Source organism: Camarhynchus parvulus, chromosome 8, assembly GCF_901933205.1.
Source record: "Camarhynchus parvulus chromosome 8, STF_HiC, whole genome shotgun sequence".
NCBI classification, from domain to species: Eukaryota; Metazoa; Chordata; class Aves; order Passeriformes; family Thraupidae; genus Camarhynchus; species Camarhynchus parvulus.
The window spans coordinates 30,046,619-30,067,784 of NC_044578.1; the positions used below are offsets into that span (position 1 = coordinate 30,046,619).

General features: G+C 46.1%; 1 protein-coding gene across 1 annotated transcript in view; it reads left to right on the top strand.

The window, feature by feature from the left end:
- TEDC1 (tubulin epsilon and delta complex 1) overlaps positions 1-18,793 on the top strand; it is a 70,476-nt gene extending 51,683 nt beyond the window's left edge. The window contains exon 8 of the mRNA XM_030952977.1: positions 17,582-18,793. Coding sequence (XP_030808837.1) covers positions 17,582-17,938 — 357 coding nt within the window. The 3' untranslated portion in view covers positions 17,939-18,793. The remainder of the gene's footprint in view (positions 1-17,581) is intronic.
- Positions 18,794-21,166: the final 2,373 nt, after the last annotated feature.

The following is a 21,166-nucleotide window of genomic DNA, read 5'->3' on the forward strand; positions in this document are numbered from 1 at the left end:
GACCAGTGAGCGTGTGGGCAGGGGTGGCTGCATTGGTGCTGCTTAATCACATTTGCAAATGGCATTTGATGAAGGCCCTGTGTCCTGGGTTGACTATATGATGCTTTTGTCCCCAGTCATCTGTTCTGCTTATGCTGAATAATAAGTTCTTCCTTTAAGACTTGTTCCAAAGAGTGAAGGGGTTGAAGACTTGTTCCAAAGAGTGAAGGGGTTGAAGACTTGTTCCAAAGAGTGAAGAAGCATGCAGTTTGTTTTCAGACACTGCTCTCACCCCTCCACATTCCTGCTCCTGGACTGTGTTGTCTGCAAATGGACAGACAGCAGGCCAGAGCTCTCCTTTGCTTTAGTTAGTTTTAGCTAGCTGAGGCAAAGAAGTTCCCTGGACTGTGTTTTTTTTTTTTTTCTTTTTTCCCTTTTCTCTGGCCCTGTTTAAACCTGCTCTGCACTGAACACCCAGGGGAGCACCAGCAGCTGCACCTGTGGCCCACCGGGCCGGGCCTGGCCTGAGACATTTCCAGCACTGAGGGACTGATCAGAGACTGAGTGAGCTGAGCTGCAACCTGGGGAGGGACTTTCTCAGTTTGTCATCTCTTTTGGAGTGGCAAGGGGTTTGATTGTTTAATAAACAGCTTTTTTTCCACTTTTTTGCAAGGAGGTATTTTCTCCCGGACCGGTTGTGAGAAGGGGCCAAATGAATCTGCTTTCCTAGAGGAGCCCCTTTGGGAGTTCTCTCCCAAATTTGCCCTGAACGAGGACACCCTGAAAAGCTGTTGAGCAAAAATAAACTGCCCACGGGGCTGTGTTCCCTGTCCCCCTTGAGCAAACAGCAGCAGGAAGCCAGGAGGAGGCGGCTGGGATGGGTTGGTGGAGGTGGTGCAGCCAAAAGCCAGGCCAGGCAAAACCAATACAGGGCAGCATGGCGAGGTGCCCACGTGGAGAGAGGAGACTGAATCCCTAGAAACAACAGCAAAGGGTTAGTGAGGGTCCTTGTGCTGAGTAGGGAAGTGGTAAAACATGAGAAAAACTGCATGGAGATAAATCCAGATAACACATCTGAAGGAAGCATGGTAATTTTACACGTGTTTCTTTGGATTGTCACGGCACGTGAGCGAGCTCTGTGGAAAGGTCAGCGGTCAGAAACACAAAACTGTATCCTAAAACTGTTAGGGAAGCAGAAAAAAAGCAAAACTTAAAACATTCCCATCTCTTTCTGGAATGTGATGTGTGGTGCTGGTCCCATTCATAAATGAAAATAAAAGGTGTTTGAGCTGGAAAGGAACAAGGAGGGGATGCAGTGATGACCCAGGTTGTGCAAGGGTTCCTCTGAGGAAACTTACTGGGCTCCTTGCATAAGAAGAGGAGAGAATGGAGAGGGGTATCACAATGGAGCAGGAGGAAGCATTTTTTATGTTCTTCTGATGCTCCTTGGTTTTCATGATGGGTGAACCTAGAGGAAATTATTCCACCTGCTCCAAGGCTGTGGATTGGGCTTGAAAACCTGTTGAAGTGTCTTTCATTTAGGAAAGCCTGCAGTTGATGAATCTATTTATTTTGGACTGTGCAGAGGTATTTCAGATGGGTTAAAGTCATTGCTATGCCACGATGCCTGGTTTGCACCACTGAATGTAATTTATGATTCAGGATGTGGTTTCAGGGGGAATGAATCTATTTGTTGGAAGTTTGATCACTTGCACACTGTGATTCTGGTAGTTAAAACTATCAATCTTAAGTGTCTTAAAATTAAGAAAATTATTTTGCTTCTTTTATTTTGTTTCATTTTTCATTTCCTTGTTTTCTTTTGTTTGTTTCTGCCTACCCCCAGATGTTTCTTTGGTTATGTGCTTGGAATGACCCTGAAATGATTTAACCTTTCAGGGACATTCACTAGAAGACATTTGAATGCTGCCATGGGATTTGGGTGATTTGTGAAACCCTGATTAATAGGACATTTTAACTGATACCCATCTCTAGGCAGCAGTGTTCAGTACCTTGGAGGAGAAAAGGCATATGACAGAGGTGTGATCTGAATATGGGGCTTGCTTTCTGTTAGCTTTGCTCTTTTCTGTGCAGTACTGGGCAAATAATCATTTCTTTGGTGACATTTTGGGGATCTGGAAATGATCAAAAAGGGGAGGGAAATGGTTAAGCTTTAAGAACATTTCTTCTCTCAGAAACAAACTTAACTCTAAGCGATGCAATCTCCTAATCCCAGAAGAGAACTTGTTTGTTTGCTTTTTCCTTTCTGAATATTCTGTTACCTGCTCCTCTATTACAGGGGAGGATTTGATTTCAGTCTGTGTTAAAACATTTGGCATCCACAAGCTGAAATGCAGAGTGGTTGACTCCAAGTGGTAATTGTTTCAGTTTTTGTCACATAAATGCTGCTATCATTCCCAGCTTTTGCTGAGACTTGGGATATTGTATCCTGGGAGCCTCTGTGTTCTCTTGCATTTAAAAGCAAGGCAGACTCCTTTGAGATGCTGGTATGACTGGGATGGAGCTTGCTCATGCATGCATCTCTGAGGCACAGAGCAGGAAGCCTTGGAGCCATTAATCTGAGCTAGAACAGGCTCTTTCCACACCAGAATTCCCCCCAGAAGTTCTGGTGGCTGTGCTTGCAGTCCGTGACCTGGACCAGACTTCATAATCGCAGTGGGAGGGCACTGGGCCCTACATTTTGTCTTTGTTTCTCTATTTTTCTCCTGATCCATCTCCTGCCCTCCATTCAGTAATCTCCAGCCCTCCCAAACCCTTTCAGCTGTCTCCTGGGTAGGGATGGGAGGATGCAGGGCTGCCCCATGTTGGAAGAGACGCCCTTTGAACTCTCAGTGGGCTGGGGAGGGGCTGGACAGGACAGGGATGTTTTGTTTTCTCTTCCTGGGGATAGGGTGGGATGCAAGGGTGGCAGGAATGGCCTGGGGCACCCAGTCAGGTGAAGGTGGTGGGGTCTGAAACACAGAGGCACTTTCACTTCATCCCAAGAGTTCTGTGGTTCACATCAATGTTTTGCCATTGCCAGCTCATCCCAGCACACTGCCAGAGACCTTGTAGAGTCTACAAAGGAGAGATCTTTCTTCTAAGGTTCTTACATTTATAAAAGACTAAATGGTTTTTGATTCATTTTGATTTAAGGCTTTAGTATTTGGAGTAGGGAAGCAGCTGCAGAAGCTGATGCTGGAACATGATCCTACTTCTTTTTGTGGTTGGGTTTTTTTGTTTCTCTTACCAAGACTGAGTTGAGTTTTATCAACTCAGAAAAATGCACTTCCAAAGTTTTTCTTTATGCCTCATAATGATTGGAGAGGGGGGTGAGGAGCTGTGGGTCCCTAGTAGCCACTGCTAGGAAAAGATGAAGTCTTGTTGCTGTCTGCAGCATGGGAATGGTGAGGGGCACAGGTGGGGCTGGGCTGGCTCTCTGGGCTGAGTTCCTTCCTGCCCTGCTGCAGGGCTGGGTTCTGTTTCCCCTGCCTTAAACCTGGGATTTGTGGCAAAGCTACAGCTGAGCTCTCGCTGAAGAACTCTCTGAGGCTTGTCAAAACCTCCTTTTTTTTGGTGTGGGAGTTTTTTTCTGTTGTTTTTTTTTTTTGTGAGCACACTGTTCCCATTTCATCTTTGCTGTTGCTGCTGTTGATTCTGGTTCCCTGGGCTTTTTGCTAATATGAAGATGTTAGTGTAGTGAGCAGTTAATTATCCATGCTGTCTGGGGTGCAGGAAGTGGAGGAGTGGTGGGGAATGGTTCAGTGCTGGTGGATTTCCTCAGTCAGCATATTCCCTTTCCTGCTCCCAGAACGTTTCTGTGCTCCACTTTGTGTTTGCAAGCCTCCATCTGGAGCCCTGAGCAGCTGTCAGTGGAGCTCCTCATGCGAAAAGGAATTGAAGAACTAGCAAGACCACAAGAGCAGCTTTTGGAAGTGCATGGTTGGCTGGGCCCAGATGCCTGGGTAGGAGGGGAACCCACAGAGATCAACCCAAACATCCATCAAAGGCAGCAGTGGGGGACACAGACGGGAGGAGGCAGGGAGGGACAAGTCTGCTGGCTCTTATGCGCAGTTCTTAGTTAAATGTAGGATTAAATCTGCTGCTGGTGGAATTGCTGTGGCTCTAGCAGATTTAGGCCTTTAGAAAACATGAAGCTGCTGTAAACAGTAGGAAGTAAATACCGATCTTTACATTTGCTCTTCGCTCTTGGGTTTCCTTGCATTGGTTTGTTCCTCACTCATCAACATTCCTGGCAGGAGATCCGAGGCTGCTTGTCTGTGCTAAGTGCCTGCAGAGATCCAGGTGGAAGGCAGAGTGCTCTCTCTCCTGATGGAAGGAGAAAGGGAATCACACCTGTGCACCTGGTTCTCCTTTTGACAGCAGGATCTAAAACCTGCTTTAGACCTGAAGTTCCAGGTTGGCCTGGTTTAGGGCTGGGGTGCATGGGAAAAGTTACTGTACAGAAGCAGAGCTGGAAGATTGTTTGAAGGACTCTTGCTCACTTCTGAGAACTCTGTGTAGGCTGGCCAGGCTTGAATAGTCAATGTTAAGCTTGCAGCGTACAAAGGGTTGGAAAGAGAAGTGTTTATTCTTCGTTTGCAGATGCAACTTTTTGTGCAGATTGCTGAAAGAGTGACGAGCTCTGAGTGTGAGACACAGAGGCACTCTGTGTACCGGCGGCTAAATCAGCAAGCTGATTTCAAACAAACACACACAAAAACCATAACTGGAAATAAATTACCTAGCCTGACATTTTTCATGGGGCTTATGTAGGCTAAAAGACTGCAGCTCCTTGGGGAGGAGGGGAACATGAAAAACTCAAGTGCTGTCTCCTGTTCTGTGTGCAGAACTCTGGGGTTTGAAGGAAGCAAAGTGGGTGAAGGTTTTTCTTGCTTCCCAGAAGATGCTGCTTTCCTTTCCTTGCCAAAATGCAGAATGTTTGCTCAGGTGACAGGATCACTTAAGGTATAATAAATAACCAGGGTTAATATTTTACTTGCATTATTTACGAAGGTGTTGGCTACTGACCAAGGCAATGAAACATGTAATAAATGCAGCTGGAGAATTATACTCCAGTAAATTTCAGATGAGCTTTATTTAATGATACAGTGTAAAAAACCCCATTGCAATGAGAGAAGCCACTGTTTTGTAGCCACTGTAAATGTTTTAGTGCATTTTTAAGAAATAAGTATAGCACTTAGGCTCTCACAGCTAAAGCACACAATAAAACAAGGATGAAGACTAGGAATGGCTGCAGGGCTCAGATGCACAAGATATGGAAGCACAGCTCCCAGCACTGGTATTTTTTGAAAAGCTTCAAGGCTGATGGGTGGGATTTGAGGCACCAGAAAGCACAGAGTTACTGGATTTTGTCTTGCGAGTGGTGAGCCACAAGAGCACACATCCTCCACAAGGGCAGCACCTGGGGGTCACAGCTAATTCTGGCTGGCAGAGGCTGTGTTAAACCCCCAGCCAGAGGCTCATTGTAGCCAGCTCCACCTGCAGCTCTGTCAGGGTGTTTTACTGCACCTTTAGGGGGGGATCTGGGGACAGGAACTTGCAGGAGGTTCCTGGCTGCCTTTGCAGCTCCAGGCAGGCAGTGGGGATGGGTTCCCCTCTGCCAGCAGGGGCTGGGGTCACTGATGCCTTGCAGCACTGCTGATGTTGGTTTTGGGGTTTTGTTTTTGGTGAGTTGACAGAGGTGCTTTTAGAAGGATTCTTTGCATCCAGGCATTCAAAGCTTAACTTTGTTTCCTTTGTTCTTGAAACCTTGGCCTTGTTCTCTCAGTTGCCTGCCTGAAATCAAGGGTACTTGATCGTTAGAGAAGAAAGTATCCACCTTGTTTCTGTCTTTGTCCCTTGTGCTTGTGGAAAAGCTGACATAAAAGTACATCTGTAATTTAGTGTTGTCACATATCTTCTCTCCAGCCAGAAATGGATCTAAATAAAGCCTGTACTCTTCTGAGCTCCAAACTCACCATTTCCCTCCAATTTACTGTCTCTCTCAGCCCTGAGAGCTGTTTGATTGTCTCCCTTTGCAGGCTGGCTGTAGGGCCTGGCCTTCAGCTGCTCTAGGAGTCACAGGGGCCATCCAGGCAGCCTCCCATCCTCCTGCAGCTGCTCCTCACCCTCAGCTGGGAGATAACGCACCCTGTGAATGCATTGTGAGGGCAGTGGCTGTAGAAAATACGCACTGAACCTCTGAAAGTGTTTTCTGTAGAAAATCTCCACCTGGGAGTTGAAGTTCCTTTTCCTCATGCCATAGCTGTGGGTAGGCTGTATTCTGGAATGACCTTTACTGCTCTGGATCCCAAAAGTTGGGATAGGAGCTGCAGGGCTGGCTGCTGGGGGAGGTTCTGCAGTGCTCATGCAAAGCCCCTGGAAGGGACAAGGGAGTATTTTCTAACTGGGAACAAAACCAGTTTGGGGGTGAACAAATTCCCTGTAAGTCAAGGTGGTTTTGGGGGCTTTGTTTTTGTTTGTAATTCTTGGTAAGAAAAACCCTTTTCTGAAAATTTGTATGACTAGGTGGTGATAGCTTCCTCTCATCTCTGTATTTTAGGAGTGCTTTGTATGAACATTGCTTTTGTTGGCTGTCCTTACAAGGACCCCATTGCTTGGATTTCAAGTTTCACATCCTGTTCTCTCGAAGCAGGATGATTCAGACAAGTGCAGGGCACAAGCAGCACTCTTTCTGAAGTGGCTACTTCCATGCTGTGCAGTGATAAAAGTATTCTAAAAGCAAAGTGGGACCCTCCAAGCCTCTGCAGGCCACTTGGATCTGAGATGATCTATCATCAGTGTTTGTCTCTGCTGCCCAAGATAAAAGTTTGGTAGAACAAATTGAAAAGTAAGTGAGCAATTTATTATCCAAAGCAATACTTGTCTGTTGCCTTCCTTTGTAATTTGTAGCTGTCAGGGTCTTTTTCAGAGTAGCACAGCAGCCTTTTTGCAAGTGTCTAAATTACTTACACTGACATATTCTGGTTTTCATATCATATATTTTCAGTATGTGCCTATTCCTACTTTAATTTCTGTGATCTTCTAATGGAATTCAAGGGTTGGGGAAAGTCTAGAGATAAAACTGTAGTTAAAAAGAAATGCATTTTGAAAGGCCGGAATGGTAGAATGGAACTTTTTAAATTACTGTAAAATGCTCAAGATTTCTAATTCGGAGAAGAAAATAGGGGGGTTTTTTTCTCTTATTTCCTGTGGGGTGCATTCAGAATTGTGTGGGACATGGGACTTTCACAGGTCTGGGCTGTGTTTCCTTGCAGTTGCTGGTGAGGAGTCTGCAGGTTTGCTGGTGCTGCTTGGAGCTGTCCCAGTTCTCAGGGCAGAGGCTGTCCTGAGTGGCAGGCATGCACAGCTTGGGAAGGAGCTGAGGAGCTTTAGGTGAGCTCCTGCCTCCAGAGCACAGGGATTCTGGTCAGCTTGGATGCTCTGGCTGAAGTTTTGTGTCTGCTCTCTTTGTGCTGGCATCTTCTTCAGGTGAGCAGAGGTGGTGCAGAAATTTCTTTGAAGACCATTTATTATTTTAAGACCTGTCCTTGTCTGGATCTGCAGAGTTGCTGCAGTAATATAATTACATTTTTGACTCCTCTTTGGTTTTTTCCTTTGTTTTCAGTTGTTCTCCTCAAAAGTTAACCACTGGGAAGCAAAGTATATATGCCAAAAAACAGAAACTGAGAGTACAGAAAATATTATGGAACAGAATCATGGAATCATAGAATCATTTAGATTGGAAAAAACTGCCAAGATCATGGAGTCAAAGCCAGCACTGACAAATCCAACACTAAACTATGTCACTTAGTGCCACATCTACATATGTTTTTAAATTCCTTGGGGATGGTGACTCAGCCATTTCCCTGGGCAGCCTGTTCTAGCATTTGTCAACCTTTTTAGTGAAGAAATTTTTCCTGATATCCAACCTGGACGTCCCCTGGCACAGCTTGAGGCCGTTTTCTCTTGTCCTATTGCTTCTTCCCTGGGAGAAGAGGCTGATCCCCCCTGCTACCCCCTCCTTTTGGGGAGTTCTAGAGAGTGAGAAGGTCTCCCCTGAGCCAGGACAGCTTTCTGTGGCTCTGTGGAAGAGGGATGGGTGTATGAGGCTCTCAGCATGGCTCACTCTGGGCTGTTTGCCTCAGGCCTGGCCCCCAGGGATCCGTCCCAGGGCTCTCTGGAGGAGGACAGGGGAGAGCTGGGGCAGCCCTGCCCCTGAGCAGCTCTGCCCCACGGGCTCACAGAGCTCTCACCGAGCTCAGCTGCTCTCAGGCCCCAGAGGATTCATCTCCCCTGGGCTCTGCCTGTGCTGCAGCTCTTTGCAGGCTGAGCACACAGGCAGGGCTTTTATCAGCTGTGTGCCTTGTATTGATTTTGGGGGGGTATTTCTAATCTTCTGGTAAAGACCCTGAACAATATTAATGTTGTTCTCTTTTCTTAATCCTGGATCCTTTTCCTTTACCTTAAGCTAAATTAACTTTTCTGACTCCAATTTAGAGACATGAGTCTTAAGTACAGAGCCATTGGATTATCTTAAAGAAAAACCAAAGTGAAAAGCTCCCAAAACAAGCCAAGCAAACCCCAAGAAAAAGCTGTTATCCACCCTGACAAGATCAGGTCACTCCTTGTTATGAAATTATCTGAGTCAAATGGTTTAATTGGCATCTAGCTTCCCATTGCTGTGCTTCCTCACCACCTTTCCTGGAGAGAACAGTGTGGATGCTGATCTGAAGGCTTTGGAAGTGCTCTGCAGTATCTGATGTTTAATTGAAGCAGGGAGCAGCAGTGCCAGCTCTTCTCCTCAGATGCAGCTAAGGGTGTTCTGGGTATTAAAACTGTATTTTTGGTTATCAGATCTGTTCCTAGGTAAGATAGGTAACTAGCTTCTCCCTGGCTTCCCTCTCAGTATGTTTTGGAATGACAATAGGTGCACCAGGAGCCAGCATGCTGATGGTGAATGTCTTGCTTCAAAATGCATAAGATTGGAGATGCATACATTCCACATTCCTCCCTAATTGCAGGAAATTGCAGATCCCAGCAAAATTTGGAATGCAGCTGCTTATATAATTACATCTTCTGTCAGTTGCTATAGCTCAGCTTTACAGCCCTTCTAAAATATCTTCATAGTTTATGGGACAAATAATGCCCCTGTTAATGTTACTTTGGGATCACCCCTTTCATTTATTCATCACCAGTTCCAAAGGACTGAGATTTTTCCTCATGCTGAACTAACAACAAGTGTTAAAAATTAGTGATTATATTAAGGTGAGGTTTTGCTTTAGCTGCTGTGATTACTGTTAAGCCAAAAGACATCATTTCAGTTTCTTCCTGTTGCTGGGGTTGGGTTTGTAAGAAGTACCAATTCCTGTAGCTCAGGTCAGTTTGATTTTGGTTACGTGCAAACCTTTCCATTTTATGGCCTTTGGAAATAGAGGGTAATGGGTCATGGAAAGGCTGTTAGGTTACTGACAGCTAAGTGTTGCTATCTGCCACTGGTCATTGAAGGACAGGTAAGATATAGATCACAATTCAGAGTTTAATGAAATGTGTTGGCACCACTTACACCACCATCACAGCTGGGAGATGGTTGAAAGGTTGGAAAGGATTAATGGAAAGGCAGTAAAGGAATGAATTTGGTCTGGCTTTGTGAGAAGTGAGAAAAGTGTAATTTAACCAAGGCAAAGTTCATAGCTGGACCATGTTCTGCAAATTCCTAGGCAGAAGTGGAATTTTGAGGGTGTTAGACTTTGGATGGAAGATGGTATGAGCAGAGCCAGTGGCTGAGGGGGAGCCTCCTGGAAAGGGGCATGTTTTGAACCATAACTGCATTTCACTGCTGGGGTAGTGCAGTGATAGGGGAGTATTTTAATCTGCTGGAGTCTGTGTTTAGAAACCCAAAGCTATATGTTTCTAGTTTACCAAAATGTAGCAGAACATTGCAGAAATTACCAGGTGAGAGACTGTAGCCTGTGCTTTGTGATAGATTAGACTATTCAAACACTTTATTATGACTTTAATCCTCCAGTGCATGAAAACTGGCATTAAATGGGCTATTTAAAGTCTCTTTGTGTACAATCAGTGCTCTCACAAGAAGAAAGAAACCTCATTTAGGCAGGACAGTGTGGGAAGTCTTCAGCTATTAAAATAGAAAGTGATGGTTTCTAGCTTTTTAAACTGGTTAGTCTTGAATGTGTAGAAATTGCAGCTGAAAATTAAAACCCTTGAAAGCTGACAGCAGAGAAGCTTGATTCAACGAGACAAGGTTTATAGAGCTGCAGTACTAACTCTGTAACTTCCTTACAGCTTGAAATTACATTTGGGCAAGTTACTATAAGACATGAATTTGAAATTAGGGTAAGGTGTTTTTTATAGTAGAACACCTGCTTACTCAGTGTTGTGGTGTTTCCAGAACAGCTGATTTCAGATATTGCTTTTGCTTTAACTTGTGGGCTTTTGTATATAAGCAGCAAATGCCTGTAGATTATTTTCTGGAAGTTGGGGGCCTGATTTTCCTTCTCAGCAAATGTCTGAACTTCATGGGCTCTGCAGGCTCCTGTCCCCCCTGCTCTATTACTTTTCCCAGCAGTAGGAGCTGCAGGATTTGATTTTCCATCAATTATGCATTCACAGCATCCCTTGAAATGGTGCTTTTCTCTGCCCCTCTGAGCCTGAATGGGTCACTGTCTGCAGCTAGGGAAGGAAAGCATTTGTCATACCCTCAACCATCATTGTTAAAAAAAAACCCAAACATTTTTGTTAAAAGAAACTGGTGCCCCCACCAAATTATTGTTTATTGTTAAAGAAGGCTAAAGCCCTCACCCTATTTATGTGTGAAAAAAGCTTTGTTTCTATGGCTTTGGGGTCACACAGGCCTCTTGGGTTATTGATTTTTGTTCTGTACATAGAGAAGCAGTGCTGGCATGTTCAGTTCCTGCTATCTCTGATGATATTTGAGACAAACTCTGCTTGGGCATCCCCTTTGGGTGCTGCCTTCATGGCCACTCTGTGTGCAGCAAGGTACAGAATGCATGTTGAACAGTGAGGAAATCCTTGCACAGGAGCACAAAGGGCTTGTGGGTGGGAGTTGTGGGATCCCTCTGGCTCTTTTGGTTATATTCTACTTTCTTTTCATATCTAGTGGTATTTCTCATGTGCTTAGAGGGGACTCTGCTCTTCCCCCTACTATGTTGTTGATACTTCTGCTTATTATTTCCTTTTGCTCATTTCTTTTGTACTTGGTGCTGTTTTTTAAGTGCCAACAAGGAAGACTTTCTTAAAAGTAGTCTGCAAATCCTTGTTTATCCCTTTTTCTGTGTCCTGTTTTCTGTATCCCAGATAGACTGTCAGCTGGGATTGCAGCTCTGCAAGGCATTTCTTGGGGGGTGGTAGTGAAAAAACCACTAAACTGGGTATAAATAATGATCCTTTCTAAAGTGTTTGTACTGATTAAAGACAAGTGCTTGTAAGGCTCAGCCCCTGGACTGATTTGGATGCCACTCTGGAAAGGGAGAGCTCCTAAAGCAGTGTTAATTTGCCATTCCTGGTTTCCAGTGCCCAGCTGTCAGGATTTCTGCTCCATCCCAGTGATATCTCCATGCTTATCCTGCTTTCATTCCTCACAGATCTTTATCGAAAATTGATTCTTGTCTGTTGAATTAGAGTCTGCTCAGTTTGCAGGGAGGCTGGGAGCCCTGGGCAGCTCTCCAGGCTGCTGAAGCCATTGCTGGAGATGTTGTGATGTGCTGGGGAGCTGTTTGCAGCCAGGGTGGATGGAGAGTGCACTGGCTGGCCTGGCAGCTCTCCTCTGTTCTGCAGTCTGACCCTTCACTGATCTTGTATTGCCCAGCATGGAATATTTCACTTCATCCTTTTCAACTGCCCAGCACAGGGGCCTTCTTAGGCACGATGGGTTTAAAATAAAACTCGGAAATGAACAGCCTTTAGGAATACAAAATTCTGCAAGACAGATGCTGTTTGGTGTTTTCAGAGTTTATGAAATGTGTTGGGTTATTATGCCCTGATGGCAAAGGAGCATGACTTGGTGGCTTGGATATTGTGTCTGTTTATATTTCCTAATTTCCTTTCACTCCTCAACCCCAAAAGACAAGATCTGAGATTTTTCTGTTTGTTCCTTGTGTCTGGGAGCACAAAAGAGGCTCATTGTGTTTTCTGGCAAAGGCAGTCAGCACAGTTTGTAGTATCTGTGCAGCTTGGCAAGGATAATTTGTATTTCATCCTCTGTGCATATGGGGTCTTCTCCCCGTTCATAAGGGAAATATAGGAGGAGGAGTGGACAGATAGGACTGGAGACAGAAAATGTGCCATTCCCAGGCTTGTGCAGTGTGGTTTTTCTGAACAATACTGTTCTAGATGTTTCTGCAAAACTCCTAGAATAATGTGAAGAGATTGTGATTTAAAAGCAATGACATGATTCTGGTCTTTATCATCCACTTCAAAAGAAATTCCAGACATTTGTTTGCTGTTCCTTCTTTGAAGCTGGCAGCAATACAATCAAAAACTGGAAATGCTCCTATGATTCCCCCTCCTCTCCTGGAAGTAGATGTTTGGACCTTTCCTTGCTGCTGCTTTTTAAACCTGCATCTCTATCTAATGGCTTCCTTCAAGGGTGCAACTGTGAGGCTCTCAGGTTGCCATGTGAAGTTTCAACAAGCTGAAATGTTGACTTCCAGCATTTGGGAGATTGTCACTTCAGCTAGGCCATTACTGGGAATGATTTAAGTTACATGATGTGGTGATCTAGATCTCTCAGCATCTCTTTGGGATGTCTTGCGTGTTGGTTACATTCTCTCCAAATAAATTCACATTCAGCTTGCTTTTCAGCAGAAAAACAAATAATTTGTGTGTAATCTTTCCTGCATTTTTTATTAGTGAGTTATTAAAAATAGGAGAGAGATCAGCCTCTCTGGCATGGTTCCAGACCCTGTGGAATGAAACAGAGAGCTCTGGGAAGCTCTTTACCAGAAAGGTGCAGGCAAATGTGAGGGAGCTGAGGGGTGGAAAGTCTCCTTTTGAGGGGGGATCAAGTGAGCTGAGTGTGGGGGGCATCCAAGCAGGAGATGGAAGCAGAGCTTCACGAGCAGGAAGGCTGGGGCTGTCCACAAGGCACATTGCCACATGGTCAGGGGAGGTGAATGTGGGTAACACTGTTGTGGCCTGAAAGCTGTGGAACATGCAAAGAAACTGGAAGGCAGCTTACTCAAAATATGCAATGTTACCTTTGCCACGACTTGCCCACTGAAGTCATCGTTAGAAGATTTATTCAAAGCCAGAGGATTCCCAGGACTGAAAATAGGTGAGATAGTACTGGCTGTTCTCTTCATTCAGCCAGCTGCCTTTGGGTAGGAGACATTTCAGAGGAGGTTGTGCTGAGGAGGTGCTGGAGGAGTTAATCATGTGTCTAGGTGTTTGCAGGCTCAAAGCCTCTCCTGTGCATTGGTGCAAGAGTTAATCCAGCACGGTGGATTAGCCAAGCTGCCTGCTCAGCCTGGTGTTTGGATGTGCCTCCCCTTTGGCTATTCCCCTTTCCAGCTCTGTACTGGGCCCATCCTTTTCTGCTTTGGCCATTTTCCTCAGTCTGATCAGCCTGGGTGCTTTTGTGAAGGCAGCATCCCAGTGATGTCCCAGGGAGGTGGTCAATCCTTCCCACACCTGCTGGATGTCCTGCCCTTGGTGCCACCAGCTGTGTGCCCACCCTCCAGCCCACGTTGCAGAGGTCTGTTTGATCACAGTGCTGATTCCTGTGCACATTCCTGCTTGTGGACATGCCAGCAGGACCTGTGCCCATGCACCCTGCAGCCCTTAGCACCCTGGCAGCTTTGGGGAGCACAGCCCAGGCTGGCTGTCCCTGTGGTCCCTGCTCAGTCTGGTCCCAGATGCAGTACTGCTCCCTGCAACTCCACTGGTTTGTTTAAACATCTTCTTCTTAGAACATCTAAGTTTTTACAGTTTTCCTGATAGTTTTTAGTTCCTAATACCTTTTGAAGACTGAAGTTATGTAAAGGAGAACATGTGGGCACTCTCAGGGCAGTTTGGCCACTGTCCTGTGCCAAAGAGCAGCCTTGAAATGAAGAGCTGGGGAAGGAGAAGCCAAGACACTGCAGAGCAGGAGATGTGTCAGGTTGGAGATGCTGATTCTTCATCAGCTGATTCCCTCTGTGTTTGCAGTGGAATTTCTCCAAGTGCACCGGGTCCCTTTGGGATGAGGATGGTTCTGTACAAGTGAAAAGATGATTATCATGTTGTTGTATTTATTTGGAGAGGATGTGCAGCAGTTTTCAGACAGCACCACGCACCTAATTGGGAATTCAAATTCCAGCTGGTAGATTGAGGCTGAAAGGCAGAGCTGTGGGATGGAAACGGGCAGGCACAAAATGCTGAGGCTCCTAATCTTTTACAATATGTTTGTTTAATACAAAGTGGTCTATTGAGATTGTTTTGCAGAGTAGAATAATCATTGTGTGCTGACTAATGGGAGACAGCAAGCTGTTAAAGAGCATCAATTAACCATACAGGAGGAGATTATTGAGTATTTTCACAAGCATTCAGGATGTGAAGAGTAAAGGATATTGTTTGAAGGTAACCCTTGGAGATTTTTAGCAGTTGAAATCTATAAACTGCAACAAGAGTATCTGTGGCCATACATATGTTTGCAGAGCCTTCCAAGAACAGAACTGGAGTTAGCTTTGCAGTTCCAGATTGTGCTGATAGGAAATAAATAGTGCTTTGCTGAACTTGTTATGTTATTTAATATTGATAATTTAAAAAATTTCCCCTCTTAAGTTTATCTAATTTATCTCAGGAAACAGTGGTCCTCTTTATAGAAGCTAGCGTGTGCAACGTCCTTCTGATGCTTGGGTGCAGGTGCTGTTACACTTCTGTTCCCTGGCTCTAGGGTTGCTGTCCTGGTCCTTAGAGCTGCTCCTGCTTGCCTGCAGTAATTCCCATCCCTGCTGCTGCTGTGGGTCAGAGCTGGATGCACTCAGTGCTCAGAGGAGCACGCTGCTCCTCCATCATGTGCCTTGTTTAATGGATAATAAAATTCTCCAGTTTTGACTGGTGGAGGGTATGAAAACCTATGTTTCATTAAGAATGCTTTTATACAGCCTTACTGTGCTTCTGCTGGAGTTTAATGTGAAAAATAAATAACATCTTGTGGGCTCTGTTTGCTGAGTGATGTTGTTGTTTGTAACTGATGGGAAATTTTTCCCATCCTGGATTCCAGTGTTAAATCCACTTTGTGCAAACATCATTTCCCATTTATTCATTGGCTGTGGGGAGACCAGATAACACTGAATTTATTTTTTCAGTTTTGTTCCTTCTGAAGTGGTGTTAGAGGATTGCACCTCAGTTATTCTTACAGCCAACAGCAAGAGATGTCCCTGGGATTCCTCGGGCATTATGATAAAGAGGGACCCCTGGTTCTTGGACAAGGACAAAGATAGACTTCTCTCAGCTGCAATTCTCTGTTCAAATGCCTTAATCAACAGAGGTCTCCTTTAACAGATGGTTCTGCATCGATAAAGCCTTTAATGTGTTAGTAAAAATTCAGAGACATGTACTCCTTTTCTGATTTGATTGATTCTCTTAATCTTCTGTAAGCCGAGGCTGAGGGGTGAGAATAACTCATCAGAAGACTATGGAGAGGATTAATTACTTGGCTGCAGAACTCCTGAAGATATTCTGCAGGAAGATGTGGGATGAGCGAGCGAAGCCCTGGTGAAGTTGGTGTCTGGAGGAATTCAGCTGTGACTGCAGCTGTCACAGCTGCAGTGTTTCACTGTCTGAGAGTGCACACTGATCCCCTGCATGCCATCCCCTTCTCAGCTTGGTTCAGTAATGAAACCTTCCCTCCTGATCTGGGGGCTAAAATTCCTTTTCTTCTCGCAGACAGCAGCTGCTCTGAGCCTGAGCAGCTGCAGCTCCACAGGGGAAATGCTGCAGGTGCTTCACTACCTCAGGACCCTTGTCCTTGCAGCTGGGGCTGCTTTGAGCTCTGCCTGATCTCTGGTGCTTCAGAGAGCTGCCAAAATATCCCTGACTTTACAGGGAACTTGTCAGAGCTGTGATGTCTGAGGTACAGATATCTTAATGCAGATCTGCAGATCTAAAACCCTGAGGAGTTGTTCAGCTTCACCCACGGGCAGGAGGGGGAGGGGTTGCAGAGCAATGTCAAGGCTGGAAGGGGTATCATTAGCACTGAGCTTGACCTGAGCTGAGCTTTGGCCAAAGGCTTTGTCCCTGGAGCTGCACTGAAGCATTTCATGGTTCATTATCCTCACAGTAGGAAACAGTGTCTTACTCTGAAGCTGAATATCTTAACTCGAATTTTGATCTTCTTATGGCTTTGTCAGCAAAGTCTGATCTTTACCACTTTTTTCCCCCACTTCCTTTTAGGAAGTAAAACAAACTCTGTGTGTGTCTCCACGAATGGAATATTTTGACCTCTCTAAGTTTCATATTCTAAGGTTTGTTTTCTGGGCTGTGGGTCCCTGGATGCCCTGCCTGTGACTCCTGCTCTCTGTTTCCCTGTGGTTTTTTGAGGCACAAACTCCAGAACTGTGCACAAGTCTCAGGAGAGCTCTGGGATTTGTGCAGGTTGCAGAGGCAGCATTGCTCTGGGGAAACTTTGCTGCTTTTTGACTGAGTTGATTTGGCAGCTTTTTGCCATAGCAGAAACAGAAAATCCCATTGGGCCAAGAGCCATTTCCCTGAAGGCCTTAGCAGGGTGCCTCTTTTACAGATGTTTCCCCACTGACAAGTGCATTTTGAGATGAGTCACTGAATTCATATTTAATCCACGAGTAAAATTGGCAGGGCAATTACCATCTTGCAAGTTCTTCAAATCAAATTGTTGGAGAACATTAAATCAAATGCTTTGGAAAAATCCCAGTATATACAATTGCTTTTATAATCCAGACTGTGATGCTGTCACAAGAGAAGCTTTTATTTTATTGGGCCTTGTCTTCAGTGAAAGTGTGCTGCCTGGTACTCATTTTGGTCTTGGCCTCTCCTTGACTCTGCTCCATTATTTTCCTTTTCCTAATTGTTACCCCATAACGAGAACTGAGAATTAAGGAATTGCTTGCTTACAGTTGTCACCCCTACTTTTCAGCATTGCCAAGTGCAGGAAACATTTGCAAACCAAAATAATGCTGTTGTTCACGAGGCAATTGATCTGTTATGAGACCCTGGTGGCTCAAAGCACAGCAGGGATGCAGGTGACTCTGCTGGCTCTCCCTTTTTGCTGCGTGTGTTTTGCTCTGGAGCCCACCCCCTCCCCAGGGAGAGGGAAGCACGCAGAGACCTTGTGTGTAAATCATCACTGAGGGGCTGCTGGACAGGGAATGTGCAAACAAGTGACTGCAGGCAGCTCTCTGGGTCCTGAGGCTGCTGCCTGGCTGAAGGCACAGCCCAGCTTCATTCACTTTGCTCTGCCACGTGCTTTAGTTTACACTCACAGCTGGCTCCTCTTTTTGGTTTGTCCTGGTCCAAACATGATGATTGGTGTTGTTTCCTGGGGGGAGGATTTCTTTCACACAAATGTACCCTGCTCTTCCCTTCCTCTTTCTTCCCTCTACAGGTGGCAACAAGAGAAGAACTGCAGAAGGAGAGGTTCTCTGCCGCTGCTAGAAAAGCACAGGAAAGCACTGAACTGAAACTGAGAGGTCTCACAGCCCTCTGTGCTCCACAGAAAACCAGAAGGCATGGTTTGTGCAGGCTGGTGCTGAGGGACAAGCAGCCTGCCAGCAAGATGGCCTTTGGCCAGTGTGTGTCCAGGGAGGCTGCTGCAGCTGTCAGTGCTGCAGAGGTGATCAGAGAGCTGCAGCTGAGGGAGGCCAGCCTGCAGAGAGAGCTGCAGCAGCTGCAGCAGCAGTGCAGGACCAGGCTGGATGGGATTGCAGAAGGCTTGGAGGGAGTGATTTGTATCTCCCCTTGAAGAGAGAAACCTGGGCTGGGAGAAGCAAAGAAATAGAGTGGCTTGGTCACATTTTGCAGCCTGGCACGGGGGAGTGTGAGCTGAGGAACCAAATGGAATTTCTAATTCTGCAGCCTGGGAATCATAACTTGTTACTGCTTTGTGAGCTGTGCTGGGGCCACAACCCCGGTGCTCTCTCTGCAGCCCCTTTATTGCTAACCCTGCCAATTAAATCCTGCATTAGGCCTTGGTGGGAGTGTGCATAAATCTCCCTTTTATCTTCTGGATTTCTGGTTCTTCTGCTGAGCCCTGGGCTCTTTACAGTGCTCAGCTGTGAGGCACGGTGTACACTGAGGCTGTGCATTGAAGTACTAATTGCATTCAATATTTCCCAGCAATTGGAAGAGTTCATTAGTCAGAAAAATCCAAGTATTGGAGAACATGAAAAATACCAAGGCTTAGAGGGATTGGAAATATTCAAGAGTGTGTTGTTTTAATTCAGCTGCTCAGAGTATTTGTGGCAGCTATAATGTAGTCACAATAAAGAAAAACAAATGCCTAATAATAAATAAAGCACTGCACTGATTTCATTTACTGGTGTGATGCACTTGAAGTAATTGGGTTCTCAAAGAGAACAAACTAGAAACCATTCCATCAGGTCCTGAGTCCCAGTGAGATGGATAACTTCTGGAGCTGCTACAGAAGTGTCTGTGATACAGAAATACAGCCCAAACTTCCAAGCGTGAGGAGTCTCCAAGTTCTGTCTCTGAAGGCTTCTTCCCTTGGAACAGTGAAATGCTTTTCCTTTGGCCTTAATTTCCTACCCCTTCTGGTTTGCTTTCACCAAGGAATATTTTTATGTTCTAGTTGTACACTCTGAGGAATAAATAATATTTAAAAGAAACCTGTCTGCTTTTCATTTGTGAATTGCTGTGAGCAGTGGGATTTCTTTTGTCTGGGGAAGCAGCCCCAGGGAGCAGGGTGTTTGTGTGTTCTGTGCAAGGCTGTCAGTCACAGCCAGTGTTCCTGCTGGCAGCTGGCACTGGGAGTGACACACAGTCCTGGAGCAGAAACACCCTGTGGGACTGGCAAGGTCCGTGTCTGGGGCAGGTGGCCCCAGGCTGCTGCTCCTGGAAGAATCTCCATGGCTTTGAAAAGCCAATCCACACCACTCTGCTTTCCAAACCGTCTCTGTAGGTGCAGGGCACCTGTTCCAGGCTGGTACAACTGTGGGCAGGTGTTGCCTCCAGGACTGCTGACATTTAATGCATGAGAGGGCTCATTCAGACAGATCTCACAGAAAATTATTAATGAATGGGAGTGAAGCAGTATATCCCAGAACTAACAAGTGTGGCAGCACCAGTCTCTCTCTCTTTGACTATTTTATATCCTCCTTTAGCTTTTATACAAGGAAATTTTCATACTGCATCACATTTAGATTTAAAATGCTGCCCTCAAAAGATCTTTTCTTCTCCTGGGATACTCAGCAGAGAAGAGTGGGCAAATATTCTTGAGTGTGGCAAGAGCCCTCAGATTCAAGTGCAGATCTAGCTCATGGCCTGCTGTGGCTTCTCAGGGCTGGATGCCAGGATTTAGTGCCCTGCTGTGCACTGACCCTGGCAGGAGTCCCCTGGGGGTGACATTGCCTGGGTCAGCCCTTTGCCACCACACACTCAGTGCCCTGTGCCTCTGTCCAGCCAAGGGCCCCTTCAGCAGAGCCTGCAACTGGCAGCACCTTGGCCCTGCTTGACCCTGGAGAAGTGGTTTTTCCTCAGGGTGAGAAAGGCAGTGCTCAGTGTGTCTGTGCAATGTGTGTGATGTGCTCAGTGTGTCTGTGCAGTGTGTGTGTGTGATGTGCTCTGTGCGTCTGTGCAATGTGTGTGTGTGATGTGCTCAGTGTGTCTGTGCAAGTGTGTGTGTGTGTGTGATGTGCTCAGTGTGTGCAGTGTGTGTGATGTGCTCAGTGTGTGCAGTGTGTGTGTGATGTGCTCAGTGTGTGCAGTGTGTGTGTGTGATGTGCTCAGTGTGTGCAGTGTGTGTGTGATGTGCTCAGTGTGTCTGTGCAGTGTGTGTGTGTGTGTGCTCAGTGTGTCTGTGCAGTGTGTGTGTGTGTGTGTGTGTGTGATGTGCTCAGTGTGTGCAGTGTGTGTGTGTGTGATGTGCTCAGTGTGTGCAGTGTGTGTGTGTGTGATGTGCTCAGTGTGTCTGTGCAGTGTGTGTGTGTGTGATGTGCTCAGTGTGTGCAGTGTGTGTGTGTGATGTGCTCAGTGTGTGTGTGTGCAGTGTGTGTGTGTGATGTGCTCATGTGTGTGCAGTGTGTGTGTGTGATGTGCTCAGTGTGTCTGTGCAGTGTGTGTGTGTGATGTGCTGTTGTGTGTGTGTGTGTGTGCAGTGTGTGTGTGTGTGATGTGCTCAGTGTGTTGTGTAGTTGTGTGTGTGTGTGATGTGCTGTGTTTGTGTGTCATGTGTGTGTGATGTGCAGTGTGTGTGTGTGTGTGTGCTCAGTGTGTGCAGTGTGTGTGTGTGATGTGCTCAGTGTGTTGTGCAGTGTGTGTGATGTGCTCAGTGTGTCTGTGCAGTGTGTGTTGTGTGTGCTCAGTGTGTGCAGTGTGTGTGTGTGATGTGCTCATGTGTGTGTGTGTGTGTGCAGTGTGTGTGTGTGATGTGCTCAGTGTGTGCAGTGTGTGTGTGTGTGTGTGTCTGTGCAGTGTGTGTGTGTGTGATGTGCTCAGTGTGTGCAGTGTGTGTGTGTGATGTGCTCAGTGTGTCTGTGCAGTGTGTGTGTGTGTGATGTGCTCAGTGTGTGTGCAGTGTGTGTGTGTGATGTGCTCAGTGTGTCTGTGCAGTGTGTGTGTGTGTGTGATGTGCTCAGTGTGTGTGTGTGTGTGCAGTGTGTGTGTGTGATGTGCTCAGTGTGTGTGTGTGCAGTGTGTGTGTGTGATGTGCTCAGTGTGTCTGTGCAGTGTGTGTGTGTGATGTGCTCAGTGTGTCTGTGCAGTGTGTGTGTGTGTGTGTCCAGTGTGTCGTCAGTGTGTGTGTGTGTGTGCTCAGTGTGCAGTGTGTGTGTGTGTGTGTCAGTGTGTGTGTGATGTGCTCAGTGTGTCTGTGCAGTGTGTGTGTGTGTGATGTGCTCAGTGTGTGCAGTGTGTGTGTGTGATGTGCTCAGTGTGTCTGTGCAGTGTGTGTGTGTGATGTGTGTGTGTGCGCGTGTGTGTCAGTGTGTGCAGTGTGTGTGTGTGATGTGCTCAG